The sequence below is a fragment of the Dysidea avara genome, chromosome 7 (genome assembly GCF_963678975.1).
Source record: "Dysidea avara chromosome 7, odDysAvar1.4, whole genome shotgun sequence".
NCBI lineage: Eukaryota > Metazoa > Porifera > Demospongiae > Dictyoceratida > Dysideidae > Dysidea > Dysidea avara.
Window position 1 is genome coordinate 15,747,220 of NC_089278.1, and position 20,158 is coordinate 15,767,377.

At 37.6% G+C, this 20,158-nt stretch overlaps 2 protein-coding genes and 1 non-coding gene across 10 annotated transcripts; 1 reads left to right on the top strand and 2 right to left on the bottom strand.

The window, feature by feature from the left end:
* Positions 1-732: 732 nt before the first annotated feature.
* Positions 733-3,222, bottom strand: LOC136261249 (tripartite motif-containing protein 2-like). The gene is made up of 2 exons (XM_066055219.1): positions 3,012-3,222; positions 733-2,966 (listed from the first exon to the last, which is right to left on the bottom strand). The coding sequence occupies exon 2, from the start codon at positions 2,926-2,928 to the stop codon at positions 745-747; it is 2,184 nt and encodes a 727-aa protein (XP_065911291.1). The 5' UTR covers positions 2,929-2,966; positions 3,012-3,222; the 3' UTR covers positions 733-744.
* Positions 3,170-16,456, top strand: LOC136261250 (tRNA (guanine-N(7)-)-methyltransferase non-catalytic subunit wdr4-like). Of its 8 annotated transcripts, XR_010703818.1 has the most exons (12): positions 3,170-3,434; positions 6,726-6,872; positions 8,035-8,147; positions 8,703-8,763; positions 9,244-9,327; positions 9,904-9,971; positions 11,141-11,321; positions 11,608-11,674; positions 13,150-13,684; positions 14,038-14,146; positions 14,197-14,442; positions 15,695-16,456. XR_010703818.1 is itself a non-coding variant. In XM_066055222.1 (10 exons), the coding sequence occupies exons 3-9, from the start codon at positions 8,044-8,046 to the stop codon at positions 13,645-13,647; spliced, it is 600 nt and encodes a 199-aa protein (XP_065911294.1). In that variant the 5' UTR covers positions 3,170-3,434; positions 6,726-6,872; positions 8,035-8,043; the 3' UTR covers positions 13,648-13,684; positions 15,695-16,456. The 8 variants fall into 8 exon arrangements, 3 of the variants coding, with proteins under 3 accessions (XP_065911294.1, XP_065911292.1, XP_065911293.1); XR_010703817.1 differs by having other exon boundaries at positions 14,197-16,456; XR_010703820.1 differs by lacking the exon at positions 14,197-14,442.
* Trnai-uau (transfer RNA isoleucine (anticodon UAU)) lies at positions 10,615-10,701 on the bottom strand. The gene is given in 2 exon segments: positions 10,615-10,650; positions 10,664-10,701. It is a non-coding gene; the product is annotated as a tRNA-Ile (tRNA).
* Positions 16,457-20,158: the final 3,702 nt, after the last annotated feature.

Genomic DNA, 20,158 nt, shown 5'->3' on the forward strand with positions numbered 1-20,158 from the left:
AATTTATTTGTTTCTGTAAGGCATTGCTGGATGTGTAGCTTTCAATGAAACATCAGTGTAACTACACGTGTACATTGTTCAACATGTATATGTTTGACCCTAACTTCATTCCACAAAAGAATTAAATCGAATATTAGCTATAGTATAAGTAAAGGAGTACTTAAGAGGCTAAATTTTATTTTTATGTACTCTTGGCTATAGCAATATCTATAAAAAGTTTATTTTAGTCATTGATGCTGGTGTCCATGGCCTATGTCAACAAGAGCATTGGCCTGGTAATCAAGACACATATTCAATGCCTGGTTATGCCAATTTGGTGTTGGTGTTTCTCCAGTGTATCCAGCTATATATGTGACCAGATTTGACAAAACCAGGCTTCCGCACACATCCAATTCTTTAATTTGAACATGATAACTCAGTATGCTGTTGACCTACAATTTTGACACAATGCACATTTTGCTATAACAGGTCCAAATTTGAAACTGATAGCATACTCCTACATTGAGTTATGGTTTAAATTCATAAATCTGAATGTGTGTGGAAACCTGGTTTTGTCAAATCTGGTCGCATATATAATGGGGATCTGGTTAACTGGGGAAGCAGCCCACCCAGTTGTAACATCAATGGGCACCTGGTGTTTACTGAGGAAGTAAATGTCCAACTGTAATTCTCCTGCTTAACATCATGTGGAACTTCAGATTCCAACGCTTTTATTAACATAACAAAAAAGTATAATAAAAATGATTAAAATATTTGAACTCTTTTGTTGCTATATTCAGCAACATATATTTCATTGTTAGGACTAACAGCTATTCCGTGTGGTTTAGAAAATTGACCTTCAGCAGAACCATTGGACCCAAAGCTGTGTAAGAACACTCCATCTTTGTCAAAGACTGATACATGATGATTATCACCTTCACTAACAAGGATAAAGCCACACATATCAGTGGTAAGTCCAATAGGGCAGCTCAAGTGACCATTACCAAACTGGTCCACATATGTACCATCAAGTGTAAACCTAACAATACCACGGTTATTATCAGCAACAAGTAACTGGTTATTAGTAGTGACTGCTACATCATGGGGGTAACTCAACTGTCCTGACCCAATAATGTGACTGAACTGACCATTGAAGTGGAACACCGAGACACGACGATTACTGTATTCAGCAACAAACACTTTATCATTGTGGACTACAACACCTTGTGGAGTACTCAGTTGTCCATTGCCAGTTCCAGAGTGTCCAAACTGCAGCAAGTATGTACCATTAACATCAAACTTCTGTACCCTGTTGTTACTGTCCTCAGCCACATACAAGTGATTGTTGGCATCAAATGATAGTCCCCGTGGGTTTAGAAATTGACCATTGCCAGATCCATTTTGTCCAAGTTCTCTGATCAACTTGTCTTGACTGCCAAATATGTAAACACAGTGGTAGGCACAGTCAGTCACTGCCCATACTCCATCCTTACCAAATGCAATACCCCACAGATAACCCATATTGCCATCATCATCCACTATCTTCCTGGGCTTGTTGTAATCTTGGTACACCAAAAAAGTGTAGGGACTTCCTTTAATATGATCCCCTTCAATGGTAATTGACAACTTTACTTCTCCAACTTGTTTGGTTGAAAGAGATGCAGAGTAGCTTCCATCATTGTTATCCTCCACTTCTACTGGAACAACATCTCCTCCCCTGCTTGATTGTGCCTGTCCAAGAATGTGTCTACCTCCATTGGAACAACATTCATTGTTGTGATTCTTAGTGATGATGGTAAAATCAATTTTGCTACCAGCCACAACTGGTTGTGCAGGAACACCAGTGACTTCACAATTGTCTGGTATGGCAACCTCATCAAACAATTGGCCAAACTGTGGAAATGACTCTTTGTACTTCTTTGTAGGAACAAACTCCATTGTAGGCAACTCAACTGGCTTAGTCTCCAACTTGCTGCATGAATTAGTTAGTCTCTTTACATCATCTCCTACTTGTTTCTTCACGAACAATGCTTCCTGGTCTGAACCATTCTTCACTGCATCATTTAGCTCCTTCACACTTAGCAATTGTGCTTCTGCAAGATCTATTTGTTCTAACTGTAATGAGATTCCTTTTTTCTTCTTTGTTGACAGCTCTCGTAACTTGTTCTTCAGCTCTTCTCTTTGTTGTTCTAGTCGTTGGTGTAGCTCATCATAATACAAGTCGATCTGTTGATCAACTTCAGTGGTCAGTAATGTAATCTTCTTCTCAGCAGCTACCACCTTCTCACGTGAGGTAGATAATTTGGTGATCATTTCCTCAACTGGTTCAATCATCTTCTCCATTTCCTCCCTGTGTTTGCTGGCCATTACTTTCACAGAATTATGCACATGTCCAGTGTGCTCAATGGTGATACAGTAGTGACACACAAGCTGGTCACATGTCTCACAGAAGAACTTCATCTCTAGATCATGGTCAGGGCAAAACATGGACTTCACTTTGGGTCGGATGTCAACTTGTTTCTTCCTTGAATGCAATTCCACCAGCTCAGTAATGTTGTGGTTTCGATTCTCTTTAGTCTTTTTGTGGAACTCATGGCAATACTCACAGAGAAACATTATGCAGTCGAGACACAAAGCCACCGCTTTCCCTTCATCAACACACATGTCGCATTTTGCTTCATCTTCTCCCTCAACTTTACGCTTCAAATCAACTTCATCTAGTAGACGATTAATGAAGAAATTGTTTGGTAATTCCTTCACACCTCTTGCAGGCACTGCACTCGTTTCCCAACATTCTGGACAAACAATGTTAGAACCAGTTTGTAGTTTCTCCGTACATCCTTCACAGTAAGAGTGATGACAAGGAAGGTATTTGGGCTTCTTATACACTTCGTAACAAACCGGGCAATTCAGGAGACCTGCTACCTTCTTCATACGCTCTGCAGCCATTTTTTTTTCTTGGCTAAGTTAACAGTTACTGAATTGATCTGTAGAAAGCAAATAATATGCACAGGAAAAGACTACGCACTAACCCTGGATTATCAGAAAAAGGCTTGGCTCGGGCTTAGGAAGAATCAACAAAAATGTCTAGGATTTAAGTATCCGGCGAGGTATCCGATGTCGAAATGTGTATGCACCACGTGTAGGCTCATCACGTGATGTGCCAGATCTTTCAATATATGATTGCTGATCTGTACTGCACAGTACGTTAGGCTAGATGCATTGTCCCATGGTACTGCGGCGGTGCCAATTTGCGCAAGATTAAGCACCCAAGCACGAGCAAATTAATTTTGTGCAGTACAATATTCTTTAGAGGCGCTAATATTAAGGTCACACGTCTGCAAGTTGTACGTCTGTTAGGTATGAGATAGATCTGCTGAGATGAATTGCTGTGTACTGTCCGATTGGGTTGCTTTCACCACGGCTCAGTCCAATGTACTACTAATGAACAAAAGGTGGGCATGCTATATATGATTAAGCAAGGTTGTCATCCCCTGTTGGGGGTGGGATTTATTTATTATTTTATTTGTTTTGCTGTGCAGAAGTCACACAAGATTATATAATATAAGAAATCTTTAGAGATATCAATGTGACCATTAATAATCTTGTACATCATTATGAGTTTAGCTCTGACTCTTCTCTGTTGTAGTGAAGGTAGAGCAATACAGAGAGTTTGTGATATTCTAATGTCAATTCCCCAGTATTGGAGAAGCTTGTCAAATCACTACCATCCTAAATAGGGTGGGAATGAAACGTAGCATCAATAAATGTACAAATTTATGGAACGAGCTGGCTTAAATGCAGAGTACGTGGTTGCTTAAGCTTTTAAACAGTCCCATTGGTACAATTCTGTTCCAACAGAATTCAAAACTGCAGTACAGTATGGTAAGTTGGTACCACCTAGGTATTAGGTGAAACATAGCTTACAAGACTTCATATATTCAAGTCATGTGTTTTCAAGATTTTTAAAGCATTTCTAGGGATTTGGTTGGTTTATAAATGAAGGTTATGTACTGGTAAAGGTGCGAGGGAACATATGCAGTTGTTGTTTAAAAAACTGGTGTGGAGGTTTGATACACAGGGCTATAACTAAAGCAACAGTTTTGCCATGAGTGCACAGTGAATAAAAAGGTTGGTTCAATGTCAGAAGCCTTTGTGGTGACTTTTCAAAAGAGACTCTAGGGTTATGAGTTGTACAAATGGAGTGTTTGTACCTTCAAGAGTGCTTTGTAGTACTCAATATAAAATGAGCGAAATATCCAAGTTAGAGAAAAACTCAACTAAAGTGTATGTGTGCCTATCGAGGATTCACCTCAATACACCTGTACCCTGTAAATGTCATAATGATCGCATCAAATCAAATTTATTACAGCTACTGTTATCTATGATATTTTGTATTTGTAAGTCATGAGACAAGATTTTGAAATAGATTTTAATAGAGCTGTGAATCCCTTAGTGAAACATTTAGCTGTATTGGCAGGCTTCTAGTGTAGTGGGGTGTAACTACCTGCCTGTGTTCAATTGTGACATTATCTGTTGCATTATTTCATTGTCAGTGCTACTCTCCCTCCCTCCCTTGTATAGAAAGTGTGGTTATGTTTGTACCAGCTATGCATGCACCTGGTAAGATTAGTTTAACAGATGAATAGATTTTGAGTATGAGTGTTTAAAACAGCTAAATGAATGTTAGTGGTTAGGCCAAGATAGAAGTTTGTATTGTAGGATATCCTAATGTCCATTGAGTCTGAAGTATGATTGACCAGTTGGTAATCGTGTTACTGGTGACTACTTGGCAGATGTATCAGCATAAGGCTGCATGATAGCAGCTATGTATCTAAATACTCTAATAGAGCAGTCACATGATTACTTGGTATGTCATTATGGTGTTCCTATCACTGCCCATGATTTCAGTGGCTCCCAAGTTCTAAGCTGCTTGACCTTAGACCTATGGTACAAAGGGGAAAAGGATGCGGGATCCGCCTGGCATAATAATGAGGATAATAGGTGCCTGAAAGTATTGAGTATAATGTTAGCATAATAGGCAGAACATTTGTGCATTACCATAAATTCTGCTTATCAAAATACTTATCACAGAAAAAGATCAATATACTCTAATAGAACAGTCAGAGAATAATCAGGTAGCTGACTGTTCTATTAGAGTATATCAATCTTTTCTGTGGCATGCATTTCAAAAGCTGTGTTTCAGCAACTTAATTTTTTTCCCATACAGTGCAAATTTACTATGGGAACTGAGGTATAAATATTGAGCATAATTTGAACATAATAGGCAAAATTTGAGCAGTGCAGCATAACATAATAGGTAAAATAATGAGCATAATTGGCGGGCAGGTCCCTACTGATTGGTGTCTTGTATACAACTTAAATGATTGCACAATGATGCTACCAGGCGATAATCATCTTGCGGCCAATTTTAAGAACATGTGTGTGTCACATGCTTGTCACATATCACCTGGTAGTACTATCCAACATTCTGTACTTGTGTTATCAGAACAACTCCCCTCTATTGAAAATTATCAAGCATAGTTGTGACATAGATTGCTGTTGCTGTTATGGAGCATTCAGCGTCAACCTTAAACCCAACTAAATGACATCTACACTATCCAATGTAGATTTAGATAAAAATTCAACAGAAGAGAAACAAACCCCTTACACTACTGTTTAGAGGTTTATCATTTTTGGTAAATGTAATTTACTAATATTGGGACCACCACCAGCACCCTTCAGTCCATAGTTGATGCATGCGTTCACTAACATGTATATGTGAATTTATGCACAACAGGCATCTGTTATCCATAGCAAAGTTTTCTCTGGTGTCCATATAGGCTAACACATGTTGATGGTCAAACTACTCTAATAGAGAATACACTTTATAGTAATATAACATCGAACTACTCTAATTGAACAGTCTTTCTCTGAACATGGTTTAATGCTGTATGTACCAACCATGGATAAATTTTTCAATGTTGTATGGTCATTTTAATACTATCAATCCTAACCTTTTCACTTTTGTAATAAAATGCATTAGAAAAGTTCTAACTGGGAGCCACTTTCTTTCTGGGATTTATAGATGTATTTTGTATAGTATAACAGTGCTGAGCAATATGACAATATTTTAGTTAAACGGTGGTATCTGTTTGTGATACCGTCCAATTTTTTAACTACTGCAAATACCGTGAATTCGAAAACACAAATCTTTTAGTAGCTAAAATAACATATCCTGTATGAAGAAGTCTACTTACAGCACAAATGAATGTACTGCAGTAAATATATTGCAGTTGACTTTCAACACAATTCTGTCGTTAACTGAAATTTTTAGGGTTATTTCTGTGTCTAAATCTAGTACTGTAGGTCTAAAATAGCATCAAACTAAAGTATGCAAATAATTTAGTCATACCGCAATATCAAGTTGACAATACCGTACCGTCTATTATGATTAAAGTACTTGGTAAAGGCAGAGCCTGTATACCAGAAGGCCTTATAAAGGCCTAAGATGTTTATATTAACTGCACTAAATATGTTTGAAAAGTAGGAGAAAGAAGAAAAAATCCATGACTGGACCTGGGCAGCCTTGAACCTGCAGCCATCCGATTAATGTTCAAATGCTTACAGGAGTCTGCCAGGCGGTCAGGATATTTTCTTCTTACTATTTTGTACTATGTTGCAACAATAGTTCAATATCATTTCATAACACGTGACTATTGAAACACATGTTTCTACCATTGTAGTAATGATGAGATGAAAATTCTGGAATGTGGGAACGACCATGTTGTGTGTATAAAATGTAGTCAGTCAAGAAAATTATTTGCTACTTTCTCTAACAGTAAAGTGTTAAAGATTTGGGATACATCAAGTTTCCAGTGCTGTGGAACAAGGTGTGCTCATGTAGTACTGTATATATGTATTGTGTATTTGTGTTAAAGTGTGAAAGAAAAGATCATTCATTTTTGGTTACATATCTGGTTCTAGTTATGATTTAACACATTTTACTCTTTACTCTGCCACCACCTCTTGCCACTCATTTATCCCTTTATTTGTAATAGCCTGAACGATACGACAAAATCTGATTGTGTAACCTTCCATTGTAATAGGATCCTGAAGGTCGTGTAATAAATGGTAATTTATTTGTTCCATCCTTATCAGTATTCCATCCTTTTTGCATTGCTTTTCCAAGCTAGTGAGTCTTTAGAGACTAATAAGTTTGTGTCAGGGGAACAGCAATACAATCAGCAACTCACTGATGAAAGATCATTTGATCCAGTAAACTTGCTGGTTCCTAGCTTTGTCAACAATGATGTTGTCACTTTGACTGGCTCAAATTTAAGTAGTTCCTTGCTCCTGGGAGATAGTGGGTTCCATTATTCTATGCTCAACAGCAGGGGTGGAGTACAGTACTCCAAGGTGGGGAGTGTGGCTGTCAGATAGGAAGCTTTTAAAATCAACTGTACAGTATCTTAGTGTACAGAAGCATTCCAATACTATGGGGAGTCTGAAGGTATGCCCCCCACAGGAGAATTTTAAAATTCTGAGAGCATTTTCAGGCATTTGAGGCACTCAATGGAGACAGATTGTGTAAATTGCATAGCAGGACTTTTCTATTGAATGTCCTATTAGAGTAGTTAGATGACTGCTCTATTAGAAATTTCAATCTGCACTCCCTATACTGGTTCATGTAGTATTTCATTCTTGCATAACCTTTAGCACAAATTCTACTAAGTGAGTTGGGTAAAAAGTACAATAGTTGCTTCTAGGCATTGGAAAAAGTGAGGGGGGGGGGGGGGGGGGGGGATTTCCCCTCCACTGTTCAAAGTAGGGGGACAGTTGCCTCCCCACTCCTCCAATTTTTCCGCCCCTGCTCAGCAGAGACATGAAAAATTGATTAGTATTATTATCAGGTGACCAATGAGAATCAAGAACCAAGTCCTGTTTCCTTTGATGCCCAACCACGTCATATATATGTATGTGTGATCAATAGTGAGTGGAAGGAATGCATGAATTTGACCTACGTATATCACATGTGTGTGTTGTTACTATTAGGTGATCACCATGGATCAGAAATATGTTATTACAGCTGATCGTGATGAGAAAATCAGGATCAGTCATTTTCCTAATGCTTATAACATTAAAGCATATTGTCTTGGACACACTGAGTGAGTTTGTGTATTGCACAACTTTCATGTGACATTACAGTAACTTTCACACTCATTGTGAGGGGCAGAAAATTGCAAAAACTGTCCTCATGAAGTTTCATGTATAGAGGGTTTCAATAGACAAAAAAAAATTTTTTTTGATTTCGTCTTAAACCGTTAAAGTATTCCCATGAATGCTACCTGTGTAGCTAAGCATTAATGGATTATAATGAAAGTTAAAGAGCACTGTTTGAGTATTTCAACAAGACCTCTGTTTACCCGCTGGGAATGGGCTACTTGTACTGTCTTCATCTATTAACTCTTACCTGATTCACCACGTTCACATACTTTATTTTGTCTGTCACCAGTGTAGAGGAAGATAAATCTCTACTGTTACAATAGTAACATGATGTACAGCTAACCCTCACACACACCAAACACCTTGTCTACGTAAGCGACTTGACACTCACAGCAGGTACTGCCATATTTTGCTCTACTGCAAAAGTTTAATCACCTTCACTGTGAAAGCTATATGGTACATATGTGCAACTGTTATATGTTTTCTCACACCTACAGCTTCATCAGCTGTTTACTACAATGTATCCATTATGAACATGTACTCATATCAGGATCTGGAGTGAGTGACACATTTGTTATACAAGTAATCATGTAGTCATAAGATTATGTACCTCAAATATAATAATAGTGTTCAATGCACAGAATATGATCACTAATAGTTACACTTTTTAGATGAATGTCAGACAAGTTCATATCTGTATTGGAGTACAGTAGTAGCTGAACATTCTATAAGAGTATCTTCTGTAATAGTACAATGGATCTTTTAGATCTTTATATTGCAGACATTGGGACCTGTCATCCCTAGAAATTATGTATGGGGCCAGACCTGTTTGAAAACAATTAAAATCTTTGTCGTTATTGTGGAGGTTATTTCTATTGTGTCCAAAAGAAGTTCCACTGTATTGTTTGCTACAGCTGTATGTACAACTTCAGTGATATGAACTATTCAGGTGCCTTTTAACTGAGGTACCACTACAAGTTGGATTTGCTGTTAGGCTATGTTATCAACTATGAGAGTGATTATAAATTTCTTACTTAGGATGGCACTGTAAAGACTTGGGATTTTGAACATGGGAGATTACTACATACAGAATTCTGCTCATCACCAAGAACCATTGATGTGGTAAGACAAGTAGATAATTATAATTTGTATGTTGTAATATACACGCAAACAAAATGTAATGAAGAAATTAACTTGAGGTCAGAAATGCCTAGGTAGGGCTTAGATTTGATATGAGGAGTACTGAACTCCTTGGTATTATTTCCCAATTTGGTACATACTGGTATTGTTCCTGGCAATAACTCACTGGTGTGGTGTGCTGGCTTGTTGGATCACGCAACGTATTTCATTTCCTTCAAGGTGTGCATTACATGGCAACAAAGCATTCCTTATGGTTAAGAAAAGAGTCAATATTAAAACATTACCACAGAAATCCCATTTGTGTATTCACTGCAACCACCAGCTTGCCAGCTAGCCAGCTACATGTATTCCTAAAAACTTCTTTTAGCCCTATTATTAATAGTGATCAAATAAACAAGTCTTTATTAGTTCTATTATTTGACCTCTTCCTTCTGGCGCAGAAGAGAATGAACTACACAATGATTTCGTCTATATACTTACCTCTTGCACTGTGTCACTCGCTGCAGTGCTTTAACTATTTTCAGTGTTCGTATGTCAATGTTTTTATTTCTCATACAGAAGCCAAATCCTGTGTCATGTGTTGCTGCTCTCTGTACAAAGCCTTTCATTGCTGTTACCATAGAAAGGTACATGTATGTATTATACCTTGTTGCTGATGTTGGGCATGTTCACATCTCAGTTCCAAAGTAATTTGTAGTGTACATATATACACACCTTGTTGTTGTATTCTGTGCCATGGCAGTCAAGGAAATGATTTGTCACCCCTGCTGGTTTTTTGTTCAAGTTTCTGTACAACTGGAAATATTAACGAAAGGAAAATTTGTCAAATTCACAGCTTTGACGAATTAAAATTGATGAAAAGTAAGAAATATAAACACTGAAATTTGAGGTGCTTATTGACGTTTGATGAATTAAAATTTGACAAATGTAATGGTTTCATCAAATTTGTCTTTCGTCAAAATTTCCTGTCATACAGTAGTTGATTTTCACATGATTTATATCATATGCCTAAAGCCACTTTGTTCATGTAATCAACTGGAACTAGCATGCATGTATCTCTTTATTTACAAATTTTACTATGCAGTGCACATTATCCATGCTCTAAATATTTAGTATTAAAATAATGTACCTGTATGATGGGAATTTACAAACAAAGCTTGTGCAAAAAGCAATGAATAAATTACATCCCATTGGAAGGCTTGAATAAAAAAGTGTGACTGTTAAAGTCTTGATAAAATGAGGCAACAACAAAAACAATAAAAAAATCACTTCACCAGGGGAGGCTCGAACTCCCGACCTTCGCATGTCTGATACTGTCTATAAGTACGACGCGCTAACCAACTGCACCACTGGGGAGTGTTATGAGAGTGTTGCTATGTAATTGTATTGTACTTTCTAACTAACAATGAGGAATAGACTATAAGAGTAAAGGAATGTAGGCCAACTTTGAACAGGTACCAGTACAAGTTCCAGACTGCTGATCCCACAGCTGCTACTAATGCTGTACCCTAACAACTTTGTGCGAAGGTTGAGTATGTTACAACTCACACACAAAAAAACTGAATCATGGTGATGTTTGTGATCTCTTTTTGTCAAGTATCTATGATAGTATTAGTACTTCCCTACCTACTGGTTGAGATAGCAACTGTAGATTTATACATGTACACCTTATCAGATGAATGGTAGTACAATATTTCGCTGTTTACTAAACTCACAACTCATAGTTTTTGTGTTCTTTTGCAGTAGGTAGTCTTTCAGCATATCAGTATTACAGTGTTAAATGCTATTATTTTAGTGATCCAAATGTTACTGTATACGAGATCCGATCAGATGGAATACTAACAACTAATTTTTCTGTGACACTTGAAGCAAGTCCTTTCAGCATTTGTTTTGATAATTCTTCTTGTCTTTGGATGTGTCAAGCTGATGAAGTAAACCATCTTGTTTGTTTTGATTGGATTGAGGATAGTACCTCAGTAAGTACAGTCAGTTAGTTATACACGTACAATGATAACACTATAAATCTTGAGTCTCATACTGTCCTATTGACTTTAAATATTATGACCATATGTTGGTATACCATTTAAACAATACAGTAATACATTCTCTGTCACATGTAAATTCTTACCTATTATGGTTTTGGGCCATAACAAGACAGACCACTTAATTAACAGTTATACCAACACAGTAGTAATGGATCATTGTGCTGAACTCAGTGTATCTTTGTATGTGAGTAGATTTATTATGTGCGTTTATTTGTAGTGGAGAAGGATCACTAATAATGATAACAGTACTTTAAAGAAATGCAATGAATGGTACAAAAGTCAAGGTACGTAATTTCGATTATTTGTTATATATACTGTGTACTATTGTTGTGACTAACTGGTGCCCTTTAGACAACCATAACTCAAACAAGAACAATGCTACAAGTTTTAAACAATGTACAGAATGCATGCATTGTAGATAGGCCTGCGTATAATATGCCACAGCATAGTAGGCTGGAGTGCTAATGCTAGCATATTAGGTGGATATTTCAAACTATGGAGCTTAATTTCGTGAAAATACATCAATACTACAGTACCTTATAGAGCAGTCAGTAGAAACTGCAATAGAGCACTCAAATGCATTGTAGTGATACTCTATAACAGAACAGTCACTTTGTAGTGAAATACTTTATTAGAGCATTCACTGATTAAAATGTTCCAAGATAATGTTGCTAACCTAGGAACATAATGTAAGCATAATGGGAACACTGGTGAGCATATTAGGTAAAAATTTTGGGAAATTCCTGAAAGCATTTTGGACAAAATTTTGAGCATATTTGACTCAGGCCTAATTGTAGATTTTCTCTGGTTGCACAAAGGTGTTGGTTTGTAGGAGCACATCATTAGCTTCATATGTCAGGTGATTATTGTACAGAAGAGGTTGGTCACACATCATTAAACATTTTGTGATCTCAAAGTAAAGTTTAATACTTCACAGTATCAATATAAAGTATTCTAATATACAAATAAATTACAATTCCCAGAATCCTTCTTTCAACGCTTTGTGTGGCTTTCCTAGCTAAGAAACAAACACTACAATACACATACTTCTTGTGAATGTGAGACAAAAGGACTTCATAATAAAGATACCAATTGTATGTCAATTACACTTAGCAGAGAGGTATGATGAGTAACCTCACTGACATGGATTACTTGCAGGCACACTTCCCTGTATTCACATATATGTAGACAGAAACATGTTAATTTGCACATTTATAGACCAACATGTCTAGCACCATCCTTCCCTTTTATACAGCATATATATATAATGGCACAATGTGGAGTCTATGAAATTTATAAACCCGAAGGCCCTGGCTGTAGCGCATGAGCAAAGCGAGGGCGCTACTATGGGCATGAGGGTTTATAAATTTCATAGACTCCACATTGTGCCCGTATAACTGCTTTAGACTCTACACTTAGATTACTTACCTCGTCCACGGCTGTTTCTGCTGTAGGCTCAGCAAAAACGGGTGGTTTTCTTGAGATAATACTAGCGCCATGGCAACTATGTGTCCTCACATGACAAAATAATCTCACTCGGTAAATCACTACACATGAACAACGCATAGCGATTGGACAAACCTAGATTTTGAGCATATGTTATATTGTGCCTAAAGGCGTGGAGTATATTAGAAAACAAGGTGGAGTATATGAGATTTATTACCCACCCAAAACAGCCTAAATAGAGTCTAAGAGTTTTGTAACAAACAATTGTAGGATAAATTTTTTTAGTGTAGTATCAATTCATTTTTTTCCCTAGGTGCATATTGTAAGGAGAGAAAGCTTTCTGTGTTACATAAACAAAAAATAGACAATGTCTCGACTTATATGAAGGTGAAAGAAGAGAGAATAGCTGCAACTGAAAAACAATACTGAATTTTGTTTTAATGCGGTTCAGAATGTTGTAATAATTGTATGTATAATGTTAATTCTTGAAGTCTCTATAATCCACTAAGAGACCCCAAGGGAGATGCTTTTGCTAGCAGGTATTATAATCCAAGTTGAGGGAGTCAACAGGTAATACGATAAATGCATATGTATGCAACATTTTCATGTGTTAAATATATCAATATTAAAATGTTCGAAGCATAAGAATCTGCATACCTAAAAATCCAATTAAGCATGCATGTGTGTAGCTCCAAAAATACAATGGAGTTATTCAGATAACTACAGGATTCTTACAACAGTATATTCTCCTGTTGTCGTATACATCACTGTTATAGGGTTGATGAATGACATACCACCATCTACTGGATGATGCTTCACACCTATATAGACTCCTGCTGTGTTAAAAAGTAACCATGATATAGATGATAATTATTGTATTAACAACAGAATGACTTTTACAGCATATATTATCCAAGTAAATCACTGCATGAATTAACACAAGTATAAGGAAAAATTGGGAAAATTTAAGTTTGATTAGGGATCATAGAAAAAAAGTAAGGAAACAAGGGAGGTTGCCTACACCTGCAGATATACTAGTGGACATTTAATTCCTAATTCAGTCATGGGTATAGGGATTAAATGTCCACTAGCATATCTGCAGGTGTAGGTGACTTCCCTTGTTTCCCTACTTTTGTTTCTATGATCTCTAATCAAATTTAAAATTCCTAATTTTCCTTGTACTTGTTTGTTTACTTTCTAGTAACATTATTATGACTGGTGAACTGTCCATGCTGCATCAAAAGAAGGAAGAGCACCACAGTTATTGTTATCATCTGGACATGTCCCAGTTATAAATTATTGACTCGAAAGTGAGTGGCCATTATGCTTTGCTTTCAACTATGCTCAGCCCACTATGCAGCATTACAAATGAAGGAGAAGCCCTTCTCCAATCAACCCAGTCACCATGAAAAAAATACAGATGATTCATGCACCTCAATTATCAATTACTGACTTATAATTGGAAGTGGCCTCACTCTCAGCTATGTTCAGCAACATTACAAACAGTAGAAGTGCCTCTGCAGTCACTATGGAAAGTATGGACAATTACTGTTTACAAACGAAGGGAAGCCATTGTATTACCGTGAATCGACACCTTGGGAAAAAGGTAAGTACATGGCACGTGCATTGTACGTATTGCGGTATGTCAAAAAGCATGTCTCCGGACAAAGCGATGTCGAACGGTGAAAATATCCAGCCTTAGCATTACTGAGTTACACTTATTATTACTTGTCTGAAGGAATTAGTCACGGTCAGTAGAAAATTACACTAAATAATAATTTTTAAAAATTTAGTAGCAACTTTTTGGAAATGTTTCATGTCATACTGAAGGTGCTTTTGGGTTTGGTTATACCTAACCAACACTGCCAAGGCACCATGAAGGTATTGTGAGGCTGGTTGTAGGGTGATATTTTTGGCCAGAAAACTCCAAACCTTCATGATCCCTAATATGCAGTACTATTGTACTGTATGATAACTGTCTACAATATGACTGTACATACATGCAGGTCAATTTGTGCTGCGGTATGGGTATGGTACTATTTTTTAAACTCAAAAATACAATTCAAATAATACCTGCAGTAATAGTGCGGCACAAGTACAGTAACTAAAGCTCAGCTTTAGAGAAAGTAAAACATGACAATGAGAGTGAGGTTGGCAGACTAATATAGCACAAGGTACATCTTGAGACAACACCTAGTGATGTATGTGTGATGTGGTTTAATATATGAATGTGGAACTGCAGTTAAGGAGACTTCTGCTCACAACCAGCCTAGAAGTCTCAGGACTATGCAATGACTTCACTTTTCAAGACTGCACTCGTACAGTGCCTCAGCCCATTACAATACATACAGTGAAGATAATAGCTGCCTACTTGTGTTTTCTGTAGGCATAACATCCAACTGCTAAAATCACCAGTCCCATGACAATCGATACTAATACTGGTATCTGTATCGGTACATTATATGATGCCATCAATGTGGGCACAAAGGACTAACTTTTGTCCTTTGTTGCATCCCGTTTCCTATCTGCTTACGATACAGAGCAGTTGATTTACAGATTGTCTGTCATTGGCTTCATGTGTTCTCTATCATGTCAGAATATATGGAGAATTGTCTGTAATTTTATATCACACCTTCAACAGTTGAAGCATATCGGTAGATTGATTACAGGTGACCTTCACGTATTGTTCTTCATATTTAAGGATGGCACCATTGATGCAGTGTATAGAAAAGTTATAAAATGTGTGAAAGAAATAGGAATTTCCTTCAGGTGATGATCACTTGTTTAAGCAGACTTTACTGTACTGATCCCTACTAGCTTACACTTCATGCATGTATATGTCTATACAATACCTGTAGGATACTACATACTTTGTATGGAAAAGAAAATAGAAATGAAAAGAAAAGAAAAGAAAACATTGTTCTACTGAATCAGATGTGCATATAAAAGTCACACCATTACAGAACCAGTTAAGACACTTCATCGTGTAGTACACGTAGAAGACTGCATGAGAAACAATTTAGTTGTTGAAAAGTCAGTTTCTGAATTACCACATTCTAAGACACAAAAACTAGATCATGTGCAGAATTCTTGTGATGACAACCAACGTGACTTATCATCACCACCACCACCACTACAGTGGATTATGAATCAGAACAGTGTAAAGGTGTGGTAGACAATAGTAGTGATCAGGTAGATCATGAGTTAGAAGATGAAGTACCTATTAAGATGTCTTCAGCTCAAGATAAAGAATTAAGAAGAATAGCAAGGTTGAAACAACTGGAGAGGATGAAAGCAATTGAAGCTGCAACATCTAGACAACAGAGATATAACAAAAGAATGAACAGTGTAAATCCTATGAAAGTTTCATTGAAGAAAGTGAACTGGAAAAAAGATTTAAGTGTCTATCACATTTATAGTGATGATTCAAGTTAGGCGTACCCTGTAAATCATTCTTGTACCCTTTATACTATGTTGAATATTTATAATTTTTGATATATCATAAATTTTCTGTTTCTGTAAGGCATTGCTGGATGTGTAGCTTTCAATGAAACATCAGTGTAACTACATATGTATACATTACTCGACATGCTTATATTTGACCCTAAGTGATTATTACTTCGTTCCACAAAAGAATATTAACTATAGTATAAGTAAACAAGTACTTAAGAGGTTAAATTTTATTTTTATGTACCTTTAGCTATAGCAATATCTATAAAAAGTTTATTTTAGTCATTGATGCTGGTGTCCATGGCCTATGTCAACAAGAGCATTAGCCTGGTAATCAAAAGACACATTCAATGCCTGGTTATGCCAATTTGTTGTTGGAGTTTCTCCAGTGTATCCAGCTGTGTGTGTGACCAGATTTGACATAACCAGGCTTCCGCACACATCCAATTCTTTAATTTGAATATGACAACTCAGTATGACAACAATGCTATATTATTGCATTTTGCAATAACAGGTCCAAATTTGAAACTGATAGCTTACTCCTACATTGAGTTATGGTCCTTTTAAGTTCATAAATCTGGATGTGTGTGGAAGCCTGATTTTTGCCAAATCCGGTCTATATAATGGGGATCTGGTTAACTGGGGAAGCAGCCCACCCAGTTGTAACATCAATGGGTACCTGGTGTTTACTGAGGAAGCAAATGTCCCACTGTAGTTGTTCTGCTTAACATCACTGCGGAACTTCAGGTTCCATGACCAGCCTCTCTTTATTGTGACACCCAGACAGTCCTCCTTCACAAGGATTTGCCTGCAGGTTCCTGAGTGGTGCACAGGCATCCCAGTGCTGGTGTTGGGCAGCAATAGTTGTACACTGTGTTTCATACAGCTGCCATAGGCTTTGCCTGTGTGTACATGTTGCCCACTTCACAAAGTTGCTGTTTTGTTTTGAAGAAATCAGTATAGCCAACAACTGGCCAGCTAGTTGCAATTTATTAAGCCACTAATTTGCAATTGACATCAGCACACTATGACTATAATAAATTATAGTAGGGTTTATCACAGTGAAAGGTACAAAATAATTATTCCAGCATTTCTTGAAGTGTAATGGCTAGAAAAAGCATAAAATATATTGCTAAGTATGGCTTTTGGTAGTTAACTTTTGCAGTGATACCTTGACTGCCTACTTAGCTGGCCTCTTTAGTGTTACCATTGTAGTGTGAAGCTAGTTGCTGTGTTACTCGCAGTTATTACCAATAGCCAGTTAGTTAACACAATAAATAGCAGAATGATAAATAGTAAGTACAACACGCAATATATATAGAGGCAACCATACAACTACACATGATGTCATACATCATTACAGTATAAGTCAATTATAGCTAGCTAATACATAACACTTAGAAGGTTACATACAAAGTATGTGTGTGCATGTTGTTCAGTATTGGATCACACCACATCTCCCTTTCTTAAGTCTTAAGAATAGTTAAGTCTTTCAGGTGGTCTAATCTGTGTGCCAGTTTGAGATCTAGTGATTCGTCTGTCAGGATCACTTGTTTGGTGTGTATTAATTGTAGTTGTTTCGTCAGTAAGTCATTCTGTAATATGAGATCGGTTCCTTCTAACTTTGCCGGATGGTGTGTCGACAATGTATGATCTTGGTATGGTAGAGTTTGAAGTGATTGTACCTGGCACTTGTTTACCTTGGGAGTTTACCCATACATCTGTGTCTGCTGGAAGCTGTGCTGCAGATCTTACTCTATGGCGGCGATCATATTGCTCTTTCTGCTGTTCCTTATACTGCCTGTCCTTCTCTGCAAAGCCTTGTAGATGTGGCCAGTTAGGAACTAGTTGGTTTGCAACTTGTGGTACATCTGTTCTCAACCGTCGCCCCATCAGGAGTTCAGCAGGACTCAAGAGGCACCATGGAAGTGGTGTAGCTCGGTAACTAAGGAGGGTCAAAGCCATATCGGAAGTCTGCCTTAGAAGACTTTTCACAGTCTTAACCATGCGCTCAGCAAGACCATTCCCTTGCGGGTAATAAGGACTGGATGTAACATGTTTGAATCCATAAGTTGAGGAGAATTGTTTCATCTCTGAAGAGTCATATTGAGGTCCATTATCACTTATAACTGTCTGAGGTATTCCATGTCGGGAGAAAATTGTCTTCATGGCACTTACAATGCTTGCAGAAGTGGTGGAATTTAGTTTGATGACTTCTGGATAACGTGAGTAGTAATCTACTACTAACAAATATGATTGTTTATTCAGTTCAAAGAGGTCTGTAGCCACTTTCTGCCAAGGATATTTGGCAATTCTGAGCTGAGCATTGGTTCTCTGGCAGGAGGTGTAACTTTCACACAAGTGGGGCATTGTTTGATGAATTGTTCCATTTGTGAAGATACTCCTGGCCACCACACTGAGGTTGTTACTCGAAGACGGCATCTCTCGATACCTTGGTGACCACAATGGATTTTACATAGGGTGTCATGTTGAAGCTTTGCAGGTACAACAATACGAGCTCTGTAAAGGAGTAAAGAATCACAAACAGTCAGTTCATTTCTAACATTCCAGTACTTGCTAAGCTCTCCAGTAATAACATGTTTTTCTGGCCAAGTTGTTTGGCAGAATGTGATGAGTTTTGAGCAAATTGGGTCTTCTCTTTGAGCTCTTCAATACTTGTCTAAACTGTCTTTCGTAGTTGGGAATTGAAAAGTGGTACTGGTCATTTGACTTTCAGTAAGCTCTGCAAGTTGTTGATCAGATTCTGAAAATTGTTGTGGTGAGCGAGAGAGAGTGTCGGCAGTGTAAAGTAACTTGCCTGGCACATGTGAAATTGTATAATCAAATTGCATTAAGCGGAGACGGAAACGGAGAATTCTTGGTGGCAAACTGTCTAAAAACTTTGAACCAAGGAGAGGAACAAGTGGTTTGTGGTCAGTTTCAATATGAATTTTCATTCCTAAGATGTAATCAGAAAATCTTTCACAAGCCCATGTTGTGGCCAAAGCTTCTTTCTCTATTTGGGCATATCTAGTTTCTGTTTCAGTCATAGATCTTGAAGCATAAGCCACAGGTTTCCACTGTTGGTTAGTTTTCTGCATGAGAACGGCACCTAGGCCATAGGCTGATGCATCTGCTGTGAGTTTTGTTTCAGCAGTAGGATCATACCAGGCCAGGACTGGGGTGGAGGTAAGCTCATGTTTTAACTTGTTAAAGGCGTCTGTTTGACTAGGACCCCAAGCCCAAACAGTTTTGGTACTAAGCAGTTCTCTTAGAGGTTGTGAAAGCTCTGCAATGTTTGGTGAAAATTTACCAAGTTGATTCACCATGCCAAGAAAACGTCGTAGCTCAGACACATTTGCTGGCTGTTTCATACTGCTGATAGCTGAGGTTTTCTTTGGATCAGGGGATACTCCGTCTGAATTGATGACATGACCAAGGAATGTTATAGAATTCTTAGCAAATTCACATTTGTCTTTGTTGAGGGTTATGCCAGCATTTTGGATTCTGGTGAGAACGGCATCAAGATGGGTGTCATGCTCATGTCGGTTACTGCCATACACAAGAACATCGTCCATCAAGCATAACACTCCAGGAAGGCCATCAATTACCTCATTCATGCGTTTCTGAAAGTGTTCAGGGGCACTTGATATGCCAAAGGGCATTTTGTTAAAGCAAAAACGGCCAAATGGGGAAACAAATGTAGTGAGGTGGCGAGATTTCTCTGCTAGGGGAATTTGCCAGAACCCACTGTTGGCATCCAATTTAGTGAAAAATTTAGCTCCAGAAAGTTGGGCAAGTGTGTCATCCACTTTTGGAAGAGGGTGAATCTCTCTTAGAACACTTGTGTTTAGAGGTTTTAAGTCTACACA